The following is a 24823-nucleotide window of genomic DNA, read 5'->3' on the forward strand; positions in this document are numbered from 1 at the left end:
GATGTCTTCATCCAAGATCATTGGAGGCTCATACAACTTTAAATTCTCAACATTGACAACTGAGTAAATGTGCATGTATGGAGGAAGATTAAGGCGGAAGGCATTAGTACCAATCTTTTCTAAGATTTCAAAAGGACCATACCTAATAGGCTTGAGCTTCCTTCCTTCACCTTGCATTCTTTCCTTACTGATATGTAACCAAACTCTATCACCAACTTGGAAATGATGATCAATGTGATGGTTATCATGGCGAGCCTTGTATTTTGCTTGACTCTGCTCCAACTATGCTTCTACTGCCTAATGGATTGCTTGGACCTTCTGGATGAACTTCAAAGCCTTTTCTGCATCATGGCGTGCATCGATGATATCATCCTTTCCAAAAGCAAAATCTGTTAGGAACCTGTGTGTTCCTTCTGTTTATTTTGTTAGAGTAGAGTTGTTGGACGCATATGCTTTGTAAGTCATCCCGTGAGTTTATTTTATTATCCCACATGCATAGGTAGTATTACTTTTCTAGATCGTACCCAGTATATAAGAATAGGTTGAGGCCCTTGATGGGCACGGACGAATTTATTGTATTAAGCTTGCTCAAAGGAGGTTACCCCCTCGAAGTGGCCTGCGATCAGTAGATTTATTCTGCGTTCTGCTATCACTTTGTATTCTGTTATTTCGAGCATTCTCACGATATTGCTATAAGGAGGTTCTTCTCATCTGGTATCAGAGCACTCTCTTGGGCTCGCTGGGTGGAAATTACATCAAATTTTTTTTCTGTCGTGGCCTTCAGGTTCCTCTCACTTCTAATATCTCTTGTTATTGCAATCACTCTTTTCAGTTGTTCTATCTGAGTGAATTTTTCTAAGTCGACTGTTTCTAAGTCGTAGCTTCCTTGTTTGCTTTCTGTTTCTGCTCATACTTCCGCAGAACGTCTGCAATATCATTTCGCATACTTCCTTCCTTGGCGACCCAACCCCAAATTTTACATATCAAAGCCCTAAATCCCTCATTTATCTAATTTTAGGGTTTGCCCTATCTTTTTCACCTCTCATCCAATCGCCACCAAACTGAGCCACAAGATTCAATTCCTCATTTTGCTCCCTTATCCCTCTTGGACTGTTCGCCTCATTTCGCCTCCCTACCCTTGAAACCCTCATTTTTCTTTTTCCCTTGTCCCCAGATAGTCTCCCACCACCCGTCGAACACCCATTTCCTATATGAGTTTTACCCAAATCCAAGTTTGCCGTAACTAAAAAAGTTTTTGTTTCTCATCTTCTACCCATTTCAAAAAAAAAAAAAAAAAAAAAAAAAAAAAAAAAAAACCTTGTTTTATGGTTGTTATGCGTACAGGAGCAAAAATCATGGAAGAGGAAATTGCATCCCTCAAAACCAGACTTCAAGATCTGGATGACAAAATTCTGGGTCTTAACTTTCAGCAGTCAGCCATGAGCCGAAACCATTCAGGAGATACTGGGTCCTCTTCTGGCAATTTCCGTGGACCAAAGCTTGATTTTCCACGCTTCGATGGTTCTGATCCGACTGGATGGATCTATAGGGCAGAGCAGTATTTCAGCTTGCATAATACTTTGGATAACCACAAAGTCTCCCTTGCATCTTTTCATTTGGAACATGAAGCTCTTCAATGGTTCCATTGGTACATCAAGGCTAATGTAGGCCCAACGTGGAGCGAATTGTGCACCCTCATTTTGGAGCGCTTTGGCCCTAGTTCCTTTGATGATTTCACAGGAGCACTCACTAAACTGCGTCAAACAGGCACTGTAAGAGAATACCAGACAGAGTTTGAAAAATTAGCTAATCACACAGAGGGCTTGTCTGATGAATTCTTTCGTAGTTGTTTTGTCAGTGGTCTGAAGGATGCACTTCGCTCAGAAGTCAAAATGTTTCGACCTACTACAATGATGGAAGCCCTTGGGTTGGCTAAGTTAGCAGAAGACAAGATTAGTGCTCTACAACGCTCCAGATCTAATTTTGTTCCATTCAGAAATACAGGTTCTCACAACCCTCCAGTCATACCAGCTCCCAGAACTACTCCGATCAAGCACTTGTCTGAAACAGAGATGCGAGTTAGGCGAGACAAAGGGCTTTGTTATAATTGTGATGAGAAATGGTCTCGGGGCCATAGATGTGTTCAGCAAAAGCTCTATCTCTTGGATGTGGATTCTCCACCGGAACTGGAAGAATATGTAGATGCTCAGGAAACAGTGGATGCTGAGGTTGAGCCTCACCAGCCTGAACCTCCTTCCCCAGAAGCTCCACCAGAGATATCTGTCCATGCTTTGGCAGGAGTCACTACTCCACAAACCATGCGGGTCCAGGGTTTCTTCAAGAAGATCCCTCTTACTATACTCATTGATTCTGGTAGCACTCATAACTTCATTGATCCACGAATAGCCAAACAGGCTGATTGCTTTATCCATCCCTGCTCTAGCTTTGAAGTCATGATTGCCAATGGGGGCACTTTACCTTGTAAAGGGAAATGTCGCAATGTGCGTCTCTCTATTGGAGATTATAACATGCGCTCTGACATGTTTGCCATACCCTTAGGTGGCTGTGATGTGGTTTTGGGTGCCCAATGGTTACGCACTCTTGGCCCCATTCTCTGGGATTTTGCTGAACTTTGGATGCAGTTTTCAGCCGAGGGGCACCAACACACTTTGAAAGGCTTACAACCAGGGTCTCTCAGCATCATCAGTTCACACCGTATGGAAAAACTTCTTAAGAAGAATTCACATGGTGTCATCGCTCAGCTCCATTCCATTCAGATGCAGCCATCAGCAGTCTCTAGCAGTCCTGCCGATCTCCAACACATTTTGGACAAGTATTCTGGTATATTTGCTGAACCTGTGGGATTACCTCCTTCTCGTCCAGAGGACCACCGTATTCAGCTCCTTCCTGGGAGTGTTCCGCCCAACATCAGGCCCTACCGCTACCCATTTCATCAGAAGACTGAAATCGAGATACTTGTCCATGACTTACTGAAGCAAGGTATTATTCGCCCTAGTACCAGTTCCTTTTCTTCTCCAGTTCTGCTTGTTCGCAAAAAAGATGGGTCATGGCGACTCTGCATTGATTTCCGAGCACTTAATCATCTCACTATAAAGGACAAGTTTCCCATTCCAGTTGTTGATGAACTTCTTGATGAACTTCACGGGGCTCATTTTTTCTCCAAGTTAGATCTTCGTTCTGGGTATCATCAAATTCGGGTTAATGAGGAGGATATACCTAAAACTGCCTTCCGCACACATGATGGTCACTATGAATTTTTAGTCATGCCCTTTGGCCTCACGAATGCTCCTTCAACATTTCAGGCAGTGATGAATAACATATTTCGACCATACCTCCGGAAATTCATTCTAGTCTTCTTTGATGATATCCTCATATATAGCAAAACTTGGGCTGAGCATCTCCATCATCTGGAGCTTGTCTTGCAACTTCTCTCTGATCATCAACTCTGTGCAAAACTATCTAAATGTGTGTTTGGCCAGGAGGAAGTGGAGTATCTCGGGCATATTGTTGCACACCATGGAGTGCGGGTGGATCCTACAAAAATAGATGCCATGAAAACTTGGCCGCATCCTAAAACTCTCAAGAGCCTTCGGGGTTTTTTGGGGTTGACTGGCTACTACCGCAAGTTTGTCAAAGATTACGGCAAAATTGCCGCACCATTGACAGCTCTGTTAAAAAAGGATGCCTTCTCCTGGACCCCTGTTGCTGAGACTGCATTTGAACAACTGAAACAGGCTATGTGCAGTACACCTGTTCTCGCGATGCCAGATTTTTCCAAACCCTTCACTATTGAGAGTGATGCTTGCGGCAATGGATTGGGTGTTGTTCTCCTGCAAGATGACCATCCTATTGCGTTCACTAGCAAAGCCCTCTCTGGTAAGAATCTAGCCCTCTCTACTTATGAAAAAGAAATGATGGCTATTTTGCATGCTGTACAGAAGTGGCGGCCATACCTCTTAGGGAGTCATTTTTGCATCAGAACCGATCACCACAGTCTGAAATACTTCCTGGAACAACGGGTATCCTCTCCTACACAACAGAAATGGGTCAGCAAACTCATGGGGTATGATTATGAGATCACCTACAAGAAGGGTAAGGAGAATATTGTGGCAGATGCTCTTTCTCGCACATTTGATAATCAAGCTTCCCTTTCCGCTATTTCTAAGCCCATTCCCAATTGGTTAGCATCTGTTCAGCAGGGCTATGACAGTGACTCTTCTTTATCTCAAATCATTCACCAGCTAGCCAATAATCCTTCTGCTATACCACATTACTCTTGGGATGGTGCTTCTCTTCGATACAAGGGTCGGCTAGTGCTTCCTCAGAACCCATCTCTACATCAGGCTATTTTTTATGAACTCCATGCTTCTCCTTCAGCAGGGCACTCAGGCTTCCTCAAAACTTATGAGCGAGCAAGGAGAAACTTCTTTTGGAAAGGAATGAAACAGACGATTCAACAGATGGTGGCTGAATGTGATACTTGCCAACGCCACAAGGGTGAAACGACCCTCCTTCCTGGCTTGCTCGAACCATTGCCCATCCCTACACGGATTTGGATTGATATTTCTATGGATTTCATTGAAGGGCTTCCTAAATCCGGTGGCAAGACAGTGATCTTGGTTGTGGTTGATCGTCTCTCAAAATATAGTCATTTTTGTGCCCTCAGCCACCCCTATACTGCCTCCTCTGTTGCACAAATCTTCATGGACCAGATATTTCTTCTTCATGGACTCCCTTCTTCCATTGTCTCTGATCGTGATGCAACTTTTACCAGTCATTTTTGGACTGAACTGTTTCAGAAAACTGGCACCAAACTGAAGATGAGTTCGGGCTATCACCCACAAACTGATGGTCAAACGGAAATTGTCAATAAATGCTTGGAAACTTATCTTCGTTGCTTCACTTCCGAACAGCAACATCAGTGGGCCAAGTGGCTCCCTTTAGCTGAATGGTGGTACAATACCTCTTACCACACTGCCTCTAAAATGACTCCATATGAAGCAGTCTATGGTCAGGCACCTCCAGTGCTCCTTCCCTACACTCCCAACAGCTCACCAGTCCAGGCAGTTGACATAGTTCTCCGCAGCAGGGATCAGATTCTTCGTACCTTACAGGATAATCTTCACATGGCCCGTAATCGGATTAAACAACAAGCAGATCAACACCGTTCTGAGCGCTCATTTCAAGTTGGGGATATGGTTTTTCTTCGTCTACAGCCATACAAACAATCCTCCCTAAAGCTGAAAGGGCGTCATAAGCTGGCCCCAAAATTTTATGGGCCTTATCAGGTTCTGCAGAAGATTGGTTCAGTTGCTTATAAACTGGAACTTCCTCCTTCTTCCCACATTCATCCAGTCTTTCATGTTTCTTGTCTAAAGAAAGTTCTGGGTACCACTGTCAGAGCACAAACTACTCTCCCTGAAATGGATACGAAAGGATCCATTATCCTGGAGCCGGTGGCAATCATTGACCAGCGCACTCGCTAGCTTCGCTCTCGCTCCATCTCTGAGGTCTTGATTCAGTGGCATGGCATGCAACCAGAGGATGCTACCTGGGAACCCCTTCTTCAGATTCAACAACAATTTCCACACCTTAAGCTTTGAGGACAAAGCTTTTTTCTAAGGGAGAGGGGATGTTAGGAACCTGTGTGTTCCTTCTGTTTATTTTGTTAGAGTAGAGTTGTTGGACGCATATGCTTTGTAAGTCGTCCCGTGAGTTTATTTTATTATCCCACATGCATAGGTAGTATTACTTTTCTAGATCGTACCCAGTATATAAGAATAGGTTGAGGCCCTTGATGGGCACGGACGAATTTATTGTATTGAGCTTGCTCAAAGGAGGTTACCCCCTCGAAGTGGCCTGCGATCAGTAGATTTATTCTGCGTTCTGCTATCACTTTGTATTCTGTTATTTCGAGCATTCTCACGATATTGCTATAAGGAGGTTCTTCTCAAAATCCATTGGTGTTTTTGGCAAATAATCGAAGCAAGTCTCAAAAGGAGACCTCTTTGTAGAAGAGTGTGTTGCATGGTTGTAAGCGTGTTGCACATAGTGAAGACTTTCATCCCACAACTTAGGATGCTTGCTGCAATAACCTCTAAGAAGATGCACAACTATCTTGTTCACTACCTTTGTCTATCCGTCGGTCTGTGGATGGAAGGATGTACTCTTCTTCAGTTTGGTATCCATGAGTCCCCACAAAGATGACCAAAATTCCCCTAAGAATTGAGAATCTCTATCCGATACAATGGAAGTGGGTAACCCAACATGAACCCATACATTTTGAAAGTACAAATGAGTAGTTAGTTCAACAGTGACCTGCTTTTTACAAGGCATTAAAATACACATTTTTCTGAACCGATCAACTACTAGATACAAATAATCATGACCCTTCCTAGACATAGGTAAACCCCCCACAAAGTCCATAGACACACTTTCCCAAGGATGGGATGGTATAGGTAATGGTGTGTACAAACCTAATTTCCTATTACTTGGCTTACTGGTTGCACACATTACACATCCTTTTATATACTTGGTGACAGTTTCCTGCATACAAGGCCAGTAACAATATTTCTGCAATTTAGCTAATGTCTTACTTACCCCGAAATGCCCTGTAATCAAAGAGGTGTGTGCTTCACGGATTACATGTGCTTGTTCATCTTTAGGAATGCATACTTTTACCAAGTGCTACAACAAATTATCTTGCACATAGTAATCTTTCTCTTCCACATGTTTACCCTGGATTAAAGTTGCATAGATATCCTTAAAGTCCTTATCATTAGCATATTGTTCTTGAAAACTTTCATGAACCATAGAACTATTCTAAAGGATTATCAAAGCATTCTTAATAGGAGGCCTAGAGAGCATATCTGCTACTTTGTTATGGGAACCCTTTTTATACTTAATTACCAAATGAAACTGTGTTAGAAAACCAATCCATCTAAAATGCCTACTCTATTGCAACTTAGATTGTGAGTGCAAATATTGTAGCGGCTGGTGATCAATGTGGATTATAGTTTCCTTTCCCATTAAGTAGTGCTTCCATTTTTTAACACTCTAAACTAAAGCATAAAGTTCCTTATCATAAGTAGGATAGTTACTTACTGCTCCTAAAAAAGTTTCAGAGTGGTAGAAGACTGGTTTACCTCGCATGAGTACAGCTCCCATGGCAAACCCGCTTGCATCTGTCTCAATCTCAAATGGTTGATGTAAATCTAGTAAAGCCAGAACTGGTGTGGTGCTCAACTTTTCCTTCAAAGTGTCGAAATCCTTCTATTGTGGACCTCCACACTGAAAAGTTGCCTTGGTACTGGTCAATGCATGCAATGGTGATGCAATATAAGAGAAGTTTGCAATGAACTTTCTCCAGTACTGAACTGCACCCAAAAAGCTCCTGACTTCTGTAACTGTACTTGGCTTAGGCCATTTTACAATACATTCGACCTTCGCAGGGTCTACTTTCAATTGACCATTTCCTATGACATACCCTAAGTACACTAAGGATGTCTTTGCAAATTCACATTTTGACATCTTTACATAGAGTTTTTCTTTTCTCAATACATCAAGTACTTTTTTTACATGAATTACATGATCATCCCAAGACTTACTAAATACAAGAATATCATCTAAATAGACAATGACAAAATCATCAATAAAAGGACGAAAGACATCATTCATGACTCTCGTGAATGTAGCTAGTGCATTACAAAGCCCAAATGGCATAACCAACCACTCATAAAGTCCCTATTTTATCTTAAAAGCAGTTTTCCAAATATCACTTTCTGCAATTCTTATTTGATGATATCCGCTACTTAAGTCTAGCTTAGTGAAATAAATTGCATGTTTCAACTGATCAAGTAAATCATCAATTCTGGGAAGAGGGTACCTATTCTTTACCGTTATCTTGTTCAAAGCCCTATAGTCAATGCAAATTCTCCAAGTCCCATCTTTCTTTGGAACTAACACAATAGGAGAACCACAAGGAGAAGTACTAGGATGAATAACTTCTTTCTCCATGAGCTCTTGAACTTGCTTCTTGATTTCTTCATTCTGCAAGACTGATAAATGATACATGCCAATATTAGGAAGTGGTGCTTTTGGCTACAACTGAATTTCATGTTGTATCTCTCTTTTAGGAGGCAATCCTTTCGGTTCCTGAAACAAGTCATCATAGGCAGAAACATCCTTGACCATTTCATCTTTATGTTTTGGATCACATCCCTTGAATGCCTTAGAGGTTTCATCTTCTTTGGCTTTTATAATCATCAACACAAAATTCTTACTAGAGTTGACTAACCTTTTCATTTGACCAGCATTAAGTAGTGCCAGATTAGTCTTAACCTTATGTGCCCGTACAATGTATTCAATTTTATCTTTAAACAGATGATACTTATTTTCCCCCCTATAGAAGATAGCTTGTTGATCATATAAATAGGGACTCCCAAGTACGAGACCACAAATATCTAGAGGGACTACATCAGCTTCTACCTCATCTACAAAGTTTGCAGTGATAGCAAATCTTAACTTACATTACTTGGTTACCTGTAATTGTGCATCATTGCAAACCCATCCAAGAGGATATGGCTTTGGATGAGGTGTTGTAGTCAGATTAAGCTTCTCAACAATTTCCTCAGATATCAAGTTAACTTGAAAACTTGTATCAAATAATGTATCAACCTTATTTTGCTTGATGGCAACTCGAATGTGAAACAATTCATTCCTTTTCTTATCATTCTTAGGAGAAGAATCTTCACTTGTACTTGCACTTATGATAGAAGAATTGGTAGCTGATGAAAGAGAAATACCTTTTCCTTTACCTTGGATCCCGGTAGCAACAATATTTGTTTCATCTCTGGAATTAGATCCAAGATCTTGTTGAGCTACAGTAGCAGTCTTTTGTTTGGCTTTATTTCCACCAAATTGCTTTGGCCTCTTTTCAGGATGCAGCTTCCAGCACTTAGAATCATCATGTCCTTCTTTCTTGCAATGTGAGCATGTGGGTTTCTCACCCTCTTTCTTTACTGTAGCTTTCTTTTTACCCTTCCCTTTGCCTTTGGACTTTTCCTCAGACTTAGATGAATTTTTATCAGACTTATCAATAAGGTGCCCTTACCTCTTGACTCTAAATGTGTTGCCTGGACACATACTTCATCCAAATTACAAGGATTCAGGATGAGGATAGAGTGCCTTAGGTAAGAATGAAGACCACCTATATACTTGAGTAAAGTGTCCTAGGTATACAATGGAACATTTAATGAAATAGCCCTTTTACGAAACTCATGGGTGTACTCTTGGACAGTTTGACTTTTCCCTTGTCTAAAATGTTGCCAGCTCATCATTAACTGCTGCATATGGCCTAGGGGATAGAATTGCTTCTTTAAAGCACTAACAAATTCTGACCAAGACATATTTAACTTACCATGTCGTGAAGTCTCATGCTGGGTCCTACTCTCCCACCAAGTTAGAGCTACACCGCCTAACTGAAGAGTGGCTAACTAAATTCTATCAACATCATCTACAAGGTTTTGTACTCTACAGTAGACTTCTACTTGCTGAATCCAATCATCTAATTTCTCAGCATTTAACTCCCCACAATATTTTGGCAAGTCAAACTTTACATCCAACTTAATTCGAAGCTCATGTCCACCTTTAAAAATATTAGAAGACTTAGAATGTGTAAAAGAAGGAGAAGAAGGGGGAGAAGGAGAAGAGGGAGGAGATGGAGGCTCACAATCAGGATCATCATCAGTGCCTTTCTTTTTCCCTTTTTCATCAGGAGCTGCACGCCTTTGCATCTTCTCTTCTCTTTCTTGTAATAAAACTTCTACCTTTGTTTGCAAACTCTGGAGAGTCTTTTGGACATTTTGATCTTTTGAACCTTGTCCACCACCTTTATCTTCCATCTGAAATGGTGGATTAGCTCTTCATTTTTTGATCTCAGGATTATATTCTTCAAGATCACCTTCGCCTTGATTCAACCTGGATCTTGTTAACATTCAAATCTGCAATACTAGTCCAACAAAGCTCTGATACCAAATTTGATCTAATTTCTAGGATCTAGGACTATTACAGATAATATTAACCAATTACATAAAGTTAATTTTGAAGCTTTAATAAAGAAAAATTAACATAATTGCAAATAAGAAAACACAGAATGAGATGATAGAAAGAGAGATAGAGACACAACACATTTGATTTTGGAGTTTGTCCGAGAAGGACTACGTCTCCGGGTCTAGCTCCAATAGGGGGACTGATCCGATTAACTCCAATAAATCAATACAAGTGATTTGTGACAATTCCCTTCAAGCACACGCAGCAAAATTCCTTTATGTGCAGGAAAAATCACTAAGTCTCCACATAGACAAACTCTCTTTCACCATTTGCATAATTTCTCCCTTAATTTCCATGCCTTCAAAAGGCCCCTAAACCCTCTTTTTTATACAAAATATTTGCCTAATAATAGGGCAAACCAAGATTTAACATATTTAGACCCTTACAACAGTCTATCTTTGAAATAAGACTCATTCCTATTTTTGAAATTTGTCCTTATTTAATAATTGCTATTACTTAGACAAGAGGGAATCGGGCTTTGATACACTTTAAATAAAATATGTGCAAATAATATCACAAGCCACACACATGGCACAATGGCAAAGGAGATTTTGAAAACACATGTAGTAGAGGGAGGTCAGTGGTTCCAACCACCACACTGGCCTTTGGCTTTTAGCCCAATTTAGTTGCGTTTAAAACTATAAAATAAACATCGGTGACATATGTTTCAACAGTTGTTGGTGGTGTAACGACCACCAGCCAAATTTTAGGGGCCTATGGTCATGGGTTCAAAACCTGGCGCCACTACGAAATATTTATTATTTTACTTTTTTTAAATTTTTTTTTTAATTTTTATTATTATTATTTTATTATTTTTTCCACCTCAAACTTCAATCGGGCATATCTTTTGCATACGAGCTCCATTTTTGATGAAACGAACGTCGCTAGAAAGCTCTTGATGAGATCTTCAATTTGAAACCCATTGTTGACCACTTTCGAGATGATTATTGTTTTCACCTTTTGACGACCTCTGTACTTGATTTGACCAAACTTTGACTAGCTATAACTTTTGCGTATGAACTCCTTTTTCATCTGTTCAAATTGCATTAGATCCAAAATTTTGAGGACTTAAAACTTACGCCATTTATTGGAGTTTTGGAGATACTTTAATTTTTGGTGAAAATATCCCCCGGATCAGAGGCACTACCCAAATCCCAATGGTTTTACCTCTAGTTTGGGTTTTCAACAACTCGTAAGTTAGAAGCAGGAGACCCTCATGGAGGGCAAGATTTTTGACAGGGCATTTCTTGAACCCCTCTATATTCTTGGCCATGGAGGTGAAAATGTAAAAAGGAAAAGAAATTTTCACTTTGTGTCTAAAATGATTTAACAGAACAAAATGATGAGTCCTGATTCTATCAAACTTGGGGTCAAGAGTGACATACCCAATGATAATCCTGAGAACATACCTCCAGAACTTTTTGATGGAATCAATGTTGTAGTAGGTGTCAATCTTGACCAATTTGCTTTTCTCCTTATCATCCTTGACAAAGTGATGACAGTGTTGGTAGACATCTTCTTGTCCCTATAGAAGTTCAAGCCATCCTAAGAAAAGCTAGTCACCTTCACAATAAGACCCTCAATGATTTGGTGGGAAACACCATCAATTTTGACCCTGCCATTTTGCAAGGAATCAACCATACCTTTAGTAACCTCCACATCAAATCCATGAAGCTTCTCTATAAATTTGGTTATACCTCCCTTCTAGAGCTTTCTCCAGACCTTCCTCTTCTCTTTCCATCTCTCCGCTTTGCCCCATGGCTCTCTTCTGATCCTTTCAGCCACCCTTGTAGTTTTTGGCTCAACTAACCCTAAACCACTAGCAGTATTGCCGAGTTCAGAGTAGCAAAAGCCGTTGGGAGTGAAAATAATTTTGCGCGTGTTTATGGGTTTATTCCTAGCTTCCTTCAGCTCATGTCTTTTGTACACGTGATTATGGAGCGGAGGGGGTTTCACATAACTCCAAATAATTTCATTTTTGAAGTACGATTTTGCAAATCCTATCATCATTAAAAGGACATTATGTTGGTGCCATGGATTTGCTCCTTTCGGATTAGCTCAGTTGCTACCACTAGAAAGTCATTGTTGCTTCCTCGCGTCATCATCGAGTTGCTAGCAACCGCTTCGTTGGTGAACCAGTCAGCGACCGTGTTTGCTTCATGATAAACGTGGCTGATGTGGTAGTTTTTAAATTTCCTTAAGTCCGATTTTAGGTCCTCAATAATGCTTTTGATGGTCAAGGAGGGTTTTGTGACTCCTAAAATGCAATTTATTATATTTAAGGAGTCACCTTCAAGCCACAGCTGCTTAATCCCTGAGGTCAGGGCCAACTTAACAGTGAACCTAGTAGCACTGGCTTCAGCTAGATGATTGGTTTGGTGGCCAATAGGGAAAGAGATAGCAACAATGCCACCTCCTGAACTATTTCTTATGATACCTCCGCATCCAGCTGGACCTGGATTCCCCTTGGCCACCCCATCAAAATTGGCTTTGTGCTAGTTCTTAGGGGGAAAAGACCAAATAGCCTCTTGTCTTCTTTTGATCATGTCTTCTTTCCTAGCTTTACTGTTCCCTCCAACCTTTATGTCTCCTTCTCTGGTTATGGCATAGTTCTCTATCATAAGGTTTTTGGTTTTCTTAGCTATTATAACCTCAGAGGCTTCTCTGTCTCTAAATATCCTATTGTTGTGCTCCTTCCAGATTCCCTAGCACAAGTGTGGGAGGATCCAAGAGCTCAATAAATGAGAATTCAAACCTTGGTGGTGGCTTCTCCACTGACTAAAGAAATCTTGGATGCAAGTTGGAGAGCACCAGTTGAAGTCTAGGTTAATAGTCAGATGGCTCCACACCCTAGAGGAGAAGGGACAGTGGATGAACAAATGATTAACCGTTTCTAGATCTTGCTTACAGAGGCAACATCTATTAGGTAAGATTTGGCCTCTCTTGGCTAAATTATCCTGGGTGAGGATTTTATCTTGAAGGAGGAGCCAGAAGAAAATGTTTATCTTAGGCGTAAGCCCAGGGATCCAGGCTTTGGCCCAAATAGGTTTCTCCTCTTTACTCACAAGGGATAGATGGCCGATGGCCACATAGTAAAGGCCCCCTGAAGAATCTACCCAAACTAAAGAGTTGCCATTCTGGTTGATGAAGATGGCATTCAGAGAGGACATTAAAGGCTTGAGGTCCTCACATGTTTCTATAATGGGTATGAGAATCAATCTAGACAAGATGATATCATTTAGTCTATTTTTTGTTATCTATTTTTGTAGCTTTGATTTAGTTATGTTTTTTTTTTTTGTTTTTTTCCAAATTGTATGTTTTGGAAAATTTCTTTATTTCTCTTTATAAAAAAATTGGGTGAATTCAATTTTTTTCTTGCCTAATAAAGATATTAATTCTTAGTGGTGATATTTGTCAACTTTCATAAAAGTTACTTTGAAAGGAGATGATACATTACAACGTTAGTTCCTTCAAGGAGTATCTAGTAGGGTTTCTTCTAGGGGTACCTAGTATAGACTAAGTATCTTATTGAGCCCAATGAATCAATTAATCACAAGTGATAAATGATTAATATTTTCTTATGAATAATTTTTAGAAAAAAGGTGAAGTGAACATCTTTATGTAAACTTGAGGGTACATGAAAATACAAAAGATATATAAAGGTTGCTTGATGTAGTTTGGGAGGGATGTCCCTCCAACGCTCATAAGAACCTATATGGGAATCCAATGTTTTTCTATAAAAGTAACTCTTCAATGATTTTTAAAAACCTAGTATATGGTTATTGCCCTAAATAAGACAAATAACTATTACCAAGGAAAAAAACATTTAACTCTTGGTAAAATTATTTGTACTCCTACTCTCATAACGACTTTTTATTTATCAAAATATTAGGATGATGAATACATAAAATAAGTACATTAAGTAGATGTATAATGTGCTAGAGGAAAAAAATCATAGTAGAACACAACTCTAGAAAGAGCATTGATTCTAGTAGATGTGGTGCTACCTACTATCAAGACTGGATTCACAAAATTAAAAAAATTAAAAACTAAATTCAAATATAAAAGAATATTTCACAATTTTGTATGCATCTTCAAGGAGATATCATCTTTGAGAAATGCTCAAATACCATATAATCCATGAATATTTATTGCACTACCAAAACTCTTTATTTATATTAATTCTAGTTAGTAGAAATATTAGCTCTCATAGTGTGTGTGATATACTAACATTAAAAAAGGGTGACTTACAATAACGTAGATAATTGATTCTTTTATTTAATATGAAAGTAGCCATTTAAAAATATTGTTTGAAATTTCAAACCCTAAATGGTCTTTAAAAAACAAGCATAACTAAGCACTTATAACAAATTTAATTTTAATTTGTTTATATTCATATGACACTTGAAGGCATTAATGGTGCACTATTCTTAACCTCCTCAACAAAGGCTTCAATATTTTTTTGTGAAGATCCTCCATTCTCCATAGCTTTCATAGCTAATGTCTTCCATTGCAAAGCTTCTTTTCTTAGTTCAGCTCCCTGTTTGGTTTCCATAATTTCAATAATTGATTTATGCACTTCTTCCCTCCCAACCAAACCATCTTCTCTCTTCTTCAATCTTATACCTGTCTTCCAGTGCTCTTCTATGTACATTGCATTAGTTGGTTGATCACTCCATTGAGGAAATGCTAGCAAAGGCACCCCTGAGCTAAGGCTCTCTAGTGTGGAATTCCATCCACAATGGGTCATGAACAATGCTACTGAAGTATGAGAAAGCACCATAGTTTGTGGACACCAAGGCACCACTAACCCTTTCTGGTTAGTTTCCTCCAAGAATCCTTCCGGCAAATCTTGTGTTGTGCTATTTTCTTTATCGTCATTGCCTGGGCGGATAACCCACAAGAAGGAATGACCACTAGCCTTTAGTCCAAATGCTATTTCATGGATTTGCTCTTTAGAAAGGACAGCCATGCTACCAAAGGAAACATATATCACCGTTGACTTTCCTTTTGTCTTCAGCCAATTTATGCAATTTGTTGCTTTCCACAAATGTACACTAACAGCTGCATCTTTGGGATTGTTCCCCTCTAGAAAAGATGGTGGAACTAGAGGACCCACTGTTCTAATTTGAATGAGTGAGTCCACTGATTTTATTTCTGCTGCTTCCAGTTCAGCAAAAGAGTTTCCCAATATCCATGTGGCCTGAGAAATGACATTGAATTGATCCAACACTGACTTTAACGTAGATGGGTCAGGATTTGAAGATTGAAGAAATGATGGTAGATCTGATGCATGCAATTGTGGGAGTCCAGATATAACTTTCACATCCATGCCATTGTCTAATTCATCCTCTTCATTCAGTAAACATAAAAATTAAAAATGGTTAGTCAACATATATTTGATAATAAATAAAATTATAAAATTCATGTTAATTCTGGAATTTTTAAAATATTATTGCATTCAATAATTGAATCTATCTATAATTTCAATGGCTTATGTAAACAGTTGGCACTTGCAGTATATAGAGCAAAATTGAGTATAGAACAGCAATAGTAATACAAAGAAAAGAAGACCGGGTGTTGTACCATTTGTCATCGGAGAATAGTAATATAGAGACTCAACTGATTTCAAGTTCTTATAAATATGTTAATAGTAGTGACATCAGTCTAAAAATATTGTCAACTTGAAAACTGATCGACACTCAATTAAAGATTTCATTGGATTTTTGAAAAAATACACTGGAAAAAGAGTCTTCAATATATTGAACATATTCATAACTTTGAAATAGAATGGCTTGAACATCACATACTAAGCTTAATTTCTAGAACAAAAGTGTTAAATAGTAAAAGTTGACTTTTTTGCAAAGCTTTATTTTTCCCTTAGTATATGATTTTTAAGGGTGACCCTTTTAAACAGATGGTTGGAAAATTGCTGTTGGACTATAGAAAACATTAGATCCCAACCACTCAGCTCAAACATTTTTAGAATGTCAAACCTGTAAAGTCTTTTAAACCATAGAAACAATAATCAGCTGTTGACTGCAAAGCAGCACTGCAGTTAAAAAGCTTAAAGTAAAATTAAAATTGAGACATCAACCATGAGAATGAGAACAGTAATTCTTGTTCAAAACTAGATCATTTCTTAAATTAAAACCTATTTGAAAATAAATAATGGAAGTTATGCCAACATACCACTTCTTTTGTGATAATGATAATAGATGGAGTAAACTGCACAAGATTGTGTCCAAAAGAAGGCCAGCGGAATGCCAAATTTCTTTGCTATTTGTGGAACCCAATCCAAAAAAGAGTCATAGACTATACAAGAGACTCTCTCGCCTTGAGCATTGAGTTTCTCTATTAGATGCTCAAATGAAACACTCCCAAATCTTTTCAGCAGATCTGATGGCTTTTCTGAACTCTTCTTACTGTCGAAATCAGGAGTAAGCCCATCTGAAATTGCTTCAATCCTCATGTTCTGGAAAACTCCATTAATGGCACCATTCTGAGCTTTTTCCATGCGCTCTCTAACTTTCTCCGTGGTGACAAATGTCACCACGAGGTTGTGGGAGAGAAGTCTCTTGGCAAACTCCATCAATGGATTGATATGTCCCTGAGCTGGATAAGGAAACACCACTACATGAGCCCTCTTCTCTAATTCTCCTAAGCTCCCCATTTCCCTCAAAACTCAAACTTATTTAGAGAAAGCCCTCAAAACAAAAACTTCGAGATTCAAATCTTTAGAACTCTGTGCTTCCAAGACTACAAGAAAGGCCTATAAATAGAACTGAAATGTCTGTTCAGAGTTCTAAGAATGGACGTAATTATCTTAGCGGCCGGCTACGGAAAAATAGATGGAATATCATCTGTATAATCGAATTCTATTCACGTCGATGTTGATAGATACAGCCAACTACTGGTCGTTTATGATTGATTTTACAAAATGCACACAGGATAAGTTTACCGTGTTTGAGAGTCTCTGGAATTTTTGAAATTGGGTGGCGGGTGCATTGGATTTGTATTTGTATTGCAGAAAAATGACAAATGAGATGACGAAAGCACATACGTATGAAAACGATTGAACTTATTATGAATTTTGATAACAGCTGTAATAGTAGTCATTGTAGTCCACAAGCAAAGAGCCAACACGTTGTACTGGTTTGCAACTTCAATTGCCCTAACTAATAAACAAAGTTTAAAAGTCATAAAGTGAGAAAAGTTGGAAAGAAATGATAGCTGGAATGAGAAATAAGAGGTATTTTTTAAATTTAGGTTTTATTATACGGTTTTATGATTTCGAAAATTTCCAAGTGTTGTTGGAGTTTGATTATATGTCCGTGTGATTTTCATAGGTGCAGGTATTGTAAACTTTTTATGAAGGCAATTTCCATGTGGTGTTGATAGGGTCGAGGCCGTATTGAGCCTTTTTATGAAGAAAATTATAAGGAATTATTTTGACTTAAGCATGATCTATGGATTTTATTTGATATAATTAGAATAATAAAGAATATCAAATAGTTTTGTTCTGGAAAATATATAAAGATTGAATGTTAAGGTGAGAAATAATTATGAATATAAAGGGTTGATGTAACATAAATTATATACAATCTTATATAAGAAAATAGGTGATCTATTGTATTTGTTTTCAAATTAAAGTAGGTAATAGTTTTGTCTCCATCTATTCTATTTAAAAAAAATTCAACTCCTAAAATAGATTGACATGAAATTTTGTTATTTTTTGTAACTTTATTCTCTCTTAATAATTATAAAATTTACAATCATGACAAATATGGACAAGTGTACAAATATTGTGGCCATTTCTCTAATGTGTGACACATTTTCTTTTAAATATACTTCATATAAAAGAAAATATTAATTCAAAGAATGCCTATTTAGAACATGACCAATACTAGAATTGTATCTTTAAAAACTAAGATATAAAATCATTATACAAACATCTACTAAGATAGCTCTCAATGGATATGAGGAAAGGGAAAGAGTTATCATCTTTATCTTTTTAAAGATTAGATATACAACATGGAGTAGAAATGAATCAAGAAAAAGAAAGACTATCAAGGTTGATAACCATACAATCATGGCATTCTATCTAGACATGATAATAAATCTTCATTTTGACATACCTAATATTTTTTATGTCTGAAAAAATAATTATAAATGTGATATGATATTCTGTGTATCCATGATGTAAGAAATTAGGGGATCCTAAAAAAAGAACATGAATAATAAAACCATAATAATTATATAAGAATAAAAATTAGGTGAAGAATGAGTGTTATGAGGACATCTTATAACAAGAAAGCAAGATATATTGTAAGATAGGCTTGAATTTTATAGTGTAGAATTGCATATCTAAAGATATAAGGTCACCCCTAGTAAAGGAAAATGCTAAGTTTTATGGGGGAATTTTTTTCCCCTAATATCTCTAATTGCATGGTAAGGTATGAAAAATACAAGAAGATAGGAGAATGATTGATGTACCACACAATTTTCAAAGTAGCTCTAGGAACATAATTTTGTATCTAGATACAAAATGATATCTATAAATGTATGATATCCACTATGGAATTGGATAACATTGATAAATAAATTTTTAATAGGATGTGAATATAATAAGATGTAGAGGACAAGTGATGCTTACAATCTAAAAGAAAATATCTAGAAGCATATTATGAAAATTAAGGTGGAAAATAATCATTATGACTTGGAAGTTCTTAAAGATTCCATCTTATTATTTCTAATGGGTTTTTTTGGGGGAAAAATATATTTTGAAGTAAGGATTTGACAATTAAAATTGTTTCATTATGTCGTACAATTTTATATTTCAAGCTAAGACCTCCTAACAATATACTTTACTATATGTTATTCAATTGTGAATATTCTTACCAAAATAAAGAATTTCCATTTGATATACAATTTTTTTTAAAAAAATATTATTCCAAATTTTATAGGACTTATATAATATTATAACAAACATTCTATAGAATTATAAAATTATATGAAATAAACTTGAGTAAATTTATTTAATTATAACTAAAATAAATTTTAACTTATTATTAAAACTGGAAAACGTACTAAGAAAAATATATTAATTGATGGAATTAATCAATAATAAAGACGTAAAATAATAGTTAGTTTTTTTTTTTTTGGGTGTGCTAATCTGAATTCTTGTAACAAGTTATAAAATTTAAAATATGATTTTGATGAATTGAAGAATTTCTGTAATAGACATTGATTTTTTAACATATGATCATAGAATATATATGTAATTTAGTGGTAGAATAAAATAATTAGTTTATTCTATTATTAAAAAATCAATTATATATTTTTAAAATCAAATAAGAAATGAATTTATATCTTAATATAATATGAACATATATATACTCTCCACTGGTGCCAAACCAAATCAGACTCGGTATCTATAATTCTTTTTGGAAAACTATACCTTTACGACCTAGTCTCGAAGCTACAGAATAAATTACACCTATATTAATAAATTATGTTACATAATATTATTTTCAACACTGTCAATCTTTCATCTTTTAAGTTGTACAAAATTGCCTTTTATTTCTCTTTGTAACGTACGCCCAACCATGTTAGTCAACACACATGGGCATATCTGAATATTGTAAGGAGAAGGGTAGATTTCATATAAAATACCACGTTTCCTTTTCTCTTGAGCGTCCTTTACTGCTGTGCAAACTATCCGATAGGATAACAGTACCCACACTTTGTGGCTTAGTTCATGGCGAGGAGATACACAACCCTAACAATTTACGTAAGCAATTCCATCATATTACTTGTCGTTTTTACTTAGAACAAAAACAGTGCAGCTAATGAATCTCATGTAGTGGCGTTTCTTTACACATCCTAGGGTCATATGTATCCATTAATGACCTTGCCTTTCTATACAAGCTGAGGATGGGGCTGCTACTCATATTCCCAGTGCTTTGATTTTCAATATTTATTTCATGATTTATGCTTAAGTAACTGAAAGTCTAAAATGATTTTATTTGATAATAAACCCTTTCTAAAATTTGTAACGAAACAAGTTAGCTGGATAAAATGGAATATTATGGAACGTTGTACAATTGAGTTCTACTTGATAAGATTGGCGTTTATTGGAAGGAAGAGATGGAGTAGGGAATGTGTGAGAGATGTTATCCTTTGGGCTTTTAATTAATTGGTTATTGGGGTTTTTAATTAATTGGTTATTGTGGTGTATCTTCTTATCTGACGATCATGGTTTTAGTTTTCCTTTTAATAGCTCTTGGTTTATCCATGCATTTATAGGTTTGGCACTTGGAGCTTATGATTGCATTTCATGAGTTATATATGCTGATGACATGGGATTCACTTTATATGATTTGTGTATCTATTAGATATGATTAGTTGGCTGTAAGGAACTGTTGTGGGTGATATTTTGAATGTTGATAAATTTATTGACAACTACACAAAATAAATTAAAAATTAAAAACTAAATTCAAATATAAAAGAATATTTCACAATTTTGTATGCATCTTCAAGTAGGTATCATTTTTTGAGAAATGTTTAATACCATATAATTCACCAATATTTATGCCACTGCCGAAAATCTTTATTTATATTAATTCTAGTTAGTAGAACTATTAGCTCTCACAGTGTGTGTGATATACTAACATTAAAAAAGGGTGACTTACAAAAATGTAGATAATTGATTCTTTTATTTAATATGAAAGTAGTCACCTCAAAATATTGTTTGGAATTTCAAACCCTAAACACTCTTTAAAAAACAAGCATAATTAAGCACTTATAATAAATTTAATTTTAATTTTTTTATATTCATATGATGCTTGAAGGTATTAATGATGCACTATTCTTAACCTCCTCAGCAAAGGCTTCAATATTTTTTTGCGAAGATCCTCCATTCTCCATAGCTTTCATGGCTAATGTCTTCCATTGCAAAGCTTCTTTTCTTAGTTCAACTCCCTGTTTGGTTTCCATAATTTCAATAATTGATTTATGCACTTCTTCCCTCCCAACCAAACCATCTTCTCTCTTCTTCAATCTTATACCTGTCTTCCCGTGCTCTTCTATGCACATTGCATTAGTTGGTTGATAACTCCATTGAGGAAATGCTAGCATAGGCACCCCTAAACTAAGGCTTTCTAGTGTGGAATTCCATCCACAATGGGTCATGAACAATGCTACTGAAGTATGAGAAAGCACCGTAGTTTGTGGACACCAAGGCACCACTAACCCTTTCCCGCTAGTTTCCTCCAAGAATCCTTCTGGCAAATCTTGTGTTGTGTTATTTTCTTTATCGTCATCACTTGGGCGGATTACCCACAAGAAGGAATGGCCACTAGCCTTTAGTCCGAAAGCTATTTCATGGATTTGCTCTTTAGAAAGGATAGCCATGCTACCAAAGGAAACATATATCACTATTGACTTCCCTTTTGTCTTCAGCCAATTTATGCAATTTGTTGCTTTCCACAAATGTGCACTAACATCTGCATCTTTGGGATTGTTTCCCTCTAGAAAAGATGATGGAACTAGAGGACCCACTGTTCTAATTTGAATGAGAGAGTCCATTGATTTTATTTCTGTTGCTTCCAGTTCAACGAAAGAGTTTACCAATATCCATGTGACCTGGGAAATGACATTGAATTGATCCAATACTGACTTTAACGTAGATGGGTCGGGATTTGATGATTGGAGAAATGATGGTAGATCTGATGGGTGCAGTTGTGGGAGTCCAGATATAACTTCCACATCCCTGCCATTCTCTGATTCATCCTCTTCATTCACTAAACATAAAAAATTAAAAAATGGTTAGTCAACATATATTTGATAGTAAATAAATTATAAAATTCATGTTAATCCTGGAATTTTTAAAATGTTATTGCATTCAATAATTGAATCTATCTATAATTTCAATGGCTTATGTAAACACTTCACACTTGTAGTATATAGAGCAAAATTGAGAATAAAACAACAACAGTAATACCAAGAAAAGAAGAACGGGTATTGCCCCATTTGTCATCGGAGAATAGTAATATAGAGACTCAACTGATTTCACGTTCTTATAAATATATTAATAGTAGTGACATCAGTATAAAAATATTGTCTAACTTAAAAACTGATCGCTCTCAAATAAGGATTTCCTTGGATTTTTGAAAAAATGCATTGAAAAAGCAATCTTCAATATATTGAATATATTCATAACTTTTAAATGGAACGGCTTAAATGTCACACACTAAGTTTAATTTCTAGATCAAAAGTGTTAAATAGTAAAAGTTGACTTTTTTTTCCAAATCTTAATTTTTCCCTTAGTGTGTGATTTTTAAGAATGACTACTTTAAACAGGTGGTCTCAAAAACAATAATAAGCTATTGAACTATAGAAAACATTAGATCCCAACTACTCAGCTCAACCATTTTTAGAATGTCAAACCTATAAAGTCTTTTAAACCATAGAAACAATAATCAGTCGTTGACTGCAAAGCAGCAATGCAGTTAAATAGCTTGAAGTGAAATGAAAATTGAGACATCAACCATGAGAACAGTAATTCTTGTTCAAAGCTAGATTATATCTGAAATCAAAACCTATTTGAAAATAAATGATGGAAGTTATGCCAACATACCACTTTTTTTGTGATAATGATAATAGATGGAGTAAACTGCACAAGATTGTGCCCAAAAGAAGGCCAGGGGAATGCTGAGTTTCTTTACTATTTGTGGAACCCAATCCAGAAAAGAGTCATAGACTATGTGAGAGACTCTATCACCCTGACCATTGAGCTTTTCTATTAGATGCTCAAATGAAACACTTCCCAACCTTTTCAGCAGATCTAATGGCTTTTCTGAACTCTTCTTACTGTCAAAATCAGGAGTAAGCCCATCTGAAATTGCTTCAATCCTCATGTTCTGCAAAACTCCATTAATGGCATCATTCTGAGCTTTTGCCATGTGCTCTATGACTATTTCCGTGGTGACAAATATTGAAAATTGAAACTATAAAGAAACATGGTGACAGTAGATAATAAAATTATTTCATTAATCTGACTGCACACATAAAACCAAATTACATAGCCTCTATAAATAGAGGACTTCCAACTATTTAGAGCGTACATGTGGATCATCTAATGTGACAGCACTAACACTTCACTTAACAACCTTGCCATGTGTTTGGAGACAAATTCAATTGTGCATACATGTGGTGGAGTTAACTACAGTCCTACAAAACTGATGGCTACGGAATAGGGAGCAACAGTCAACTGTTAAACAGAATAGCAGATTTGGTGCAACAAACTAGTGACTTATTCCAATAGATACCATGATAAAAATAAGAGATCTAAGATTTACTAAGATCTGAAATAAGCACAAATAATTGGCAATGGAAAAAATAGAAATAAACACTTAAGAGAGAAGCAAATTTTATTCATCAAACTGATTTTAACAAAGCTATGCAATGGTCTCTATATATAGAGAGCCTATGAGATGAGGGTATTGATAGAAGATGATTCTAGAGGATAAGTGGATAATGCTAAATGACCTAGTATCATGGAGGACATCCATATCTTCTTAGGATAATGTTGTATGACCTAGTTTCATGGAGGACATTCCTATCTTGTTACCAATTTAATAGGAAATGTGTGGCATACTTGTTGTTTGGTTATAACAGCATGACTGTTGACTATTTCTAACAACAAATGTCACCAAAAGATTATGGGAGAGAAGCTTCTTGGCAAACTACATCAATGGATTGATATGTCCCTGAGCTGGATAAGGAAACACCACTGCATGAGCCCTCTTCTCTAACTCTCCTAAGCTCCCCATTTCCCTCAAAACACAAACTTATTTAGAGAAAGCCCTCAAAACAAAAACTTTGAGATTCAAATTTTTAGAACTCTGTGCTTCTAAGGCTACAAGAAAGGCCTATAAATAGAATTGAAATGTCTGTTAAGAGTTCTAAGAATGGACGTAATTATCTTAGCGGCCGGCAAGGGAAAAATAGATGGAATATCATCCGTACAATCGATTGCTATTCACGTGGATGTTAATAGATACAGCCAACTGCTGGTCGTTTATGATTGATTTTACAAAATGCACACAGGATAAGTTTACCGTGTTCGAGAGTCTCTGAATTTTTTTCAATTGGGTGGCGGGTGTATTGGATTTGTATTTGCATTGCAGAAAAATTACAAATGAGATGACGAAAGCACATACATATGAAAGTGATTGAACTCATTATGAATTTTGACAACAGCTATAATAGCTGCAACTTCAAATACCCCAACTAATAAACAAAGTTTAAAAATCATAAAGTGAGAAAAGTTGGAAAGAAATGATAGCTGGAATGACAAATGAGAGGTATTTTTTATATTTAGGTTTTATTATACGGTTTTATGATTTCGAAAATGTACAAGTGTTGTTGGAGTTTAATTATATGTCCATGTGATTTTCATAGGGTGCAGGTATTGAAAACTCATTATGAATGTTCATAGGGTTCGGGTGCAGCACGGCCCCCCCATAAACTGCAGTGCGTTGGGTAAACTTTTTAACATGACCAGTAGCGCTGGCGCGACATGCCCACTAGTACCACGGGGACGAGGGAGACTAGAACCCGTGACCAACCCTATGCAACAGGGAAGATTTAGCCAACCGAGCTAGGGCCCTTGCCCCATAAGAAATTA

The 24823-nt window shown here is 36.8% G+C and overlaps 3 protein-coding genes across 3 annotated transcripts; 1 reads left to right on the forward strand and 2 right to left on the reverse strand.

The window, feature by feature from the left end:
* Positions 1–658: 658 nt before the first annotated feature.
* Positions 659–12630, forward strand: LOC149555980 (uncharacterized). Its single transcript, XM_089829652.1, has 3 exons — positions 659–784; positions 922–2139; positions 12521–12630. Exons 2-3 carry the CDS (start codon positions 1326–1328, stop codon positions 12628–12630), a joined length of 924 nt encoding a protein of 307 aa, XP_089685778.1. The 5' UTR covers positions 659–784; positions 922–1325.
* Positions 12631–14389: 1759 nt separating this feature from the next.
* LOC149555981 (UDP-glycosyltransferase 74E1-like) lies at positions 14390–16908 on the reverse strand. Its single transcript, XM_089830102.1, has 2 exons — positions 16324–16908; positions 14390–15483 (listed from the first exon to the last, which is right to left on the reverse strand). The coding sequence occupies exons 1-2, from the start codon at positions 16802–16804 to the stop codon at positions 14525–14527; spliced, it is 1440 nt and encodes a 479-aa protein (XP_089686228.1). The 5' UTR covers positions 16805–16908; the 3' UTR covers positions 14390–14524.
* Positions 16909–20916: 4008 nt separating this feature from the next.
* Positions 20917–23116, reverse strand: LOC149555982 (UDP-glycosyltransferase 74E1-like). Its single transcript, XM_089833712.1, has 2 exons — positions 22772–23116; positions 20917–21935 (listed from the first exon to the last, which is right to left on the reverse strand). Exons 1-2 carry the CDS (start codon positions 23094–23096, stop codon positions 20968–20970), a joined length of 1293 nt encoding a protein of 430 aa, XP_089689838.1. The 5' UTR covers positions 23097–23116; the 3' UTR covers positions 20917–20967.
* Positions 23117–24823: the final 1707 nt, after the last annotated feature.

The sequence above is a fragment of the Cupressus sempervirens genome, chromosome 5 (genome assembly GCF_028749045.1).
Source record: "Cupressus sempervirens isolate cs-2001-9-10 chromosome 5, ASM2874904v1, whole genome shotgun sequence".
Taxonomy (NCBI): Eukaryota; Viridiplantae; Streptophyta; class Pinopsida; order Cupressales; family Cupressaceae; genus Cupressus; species Cupressus sempervirens.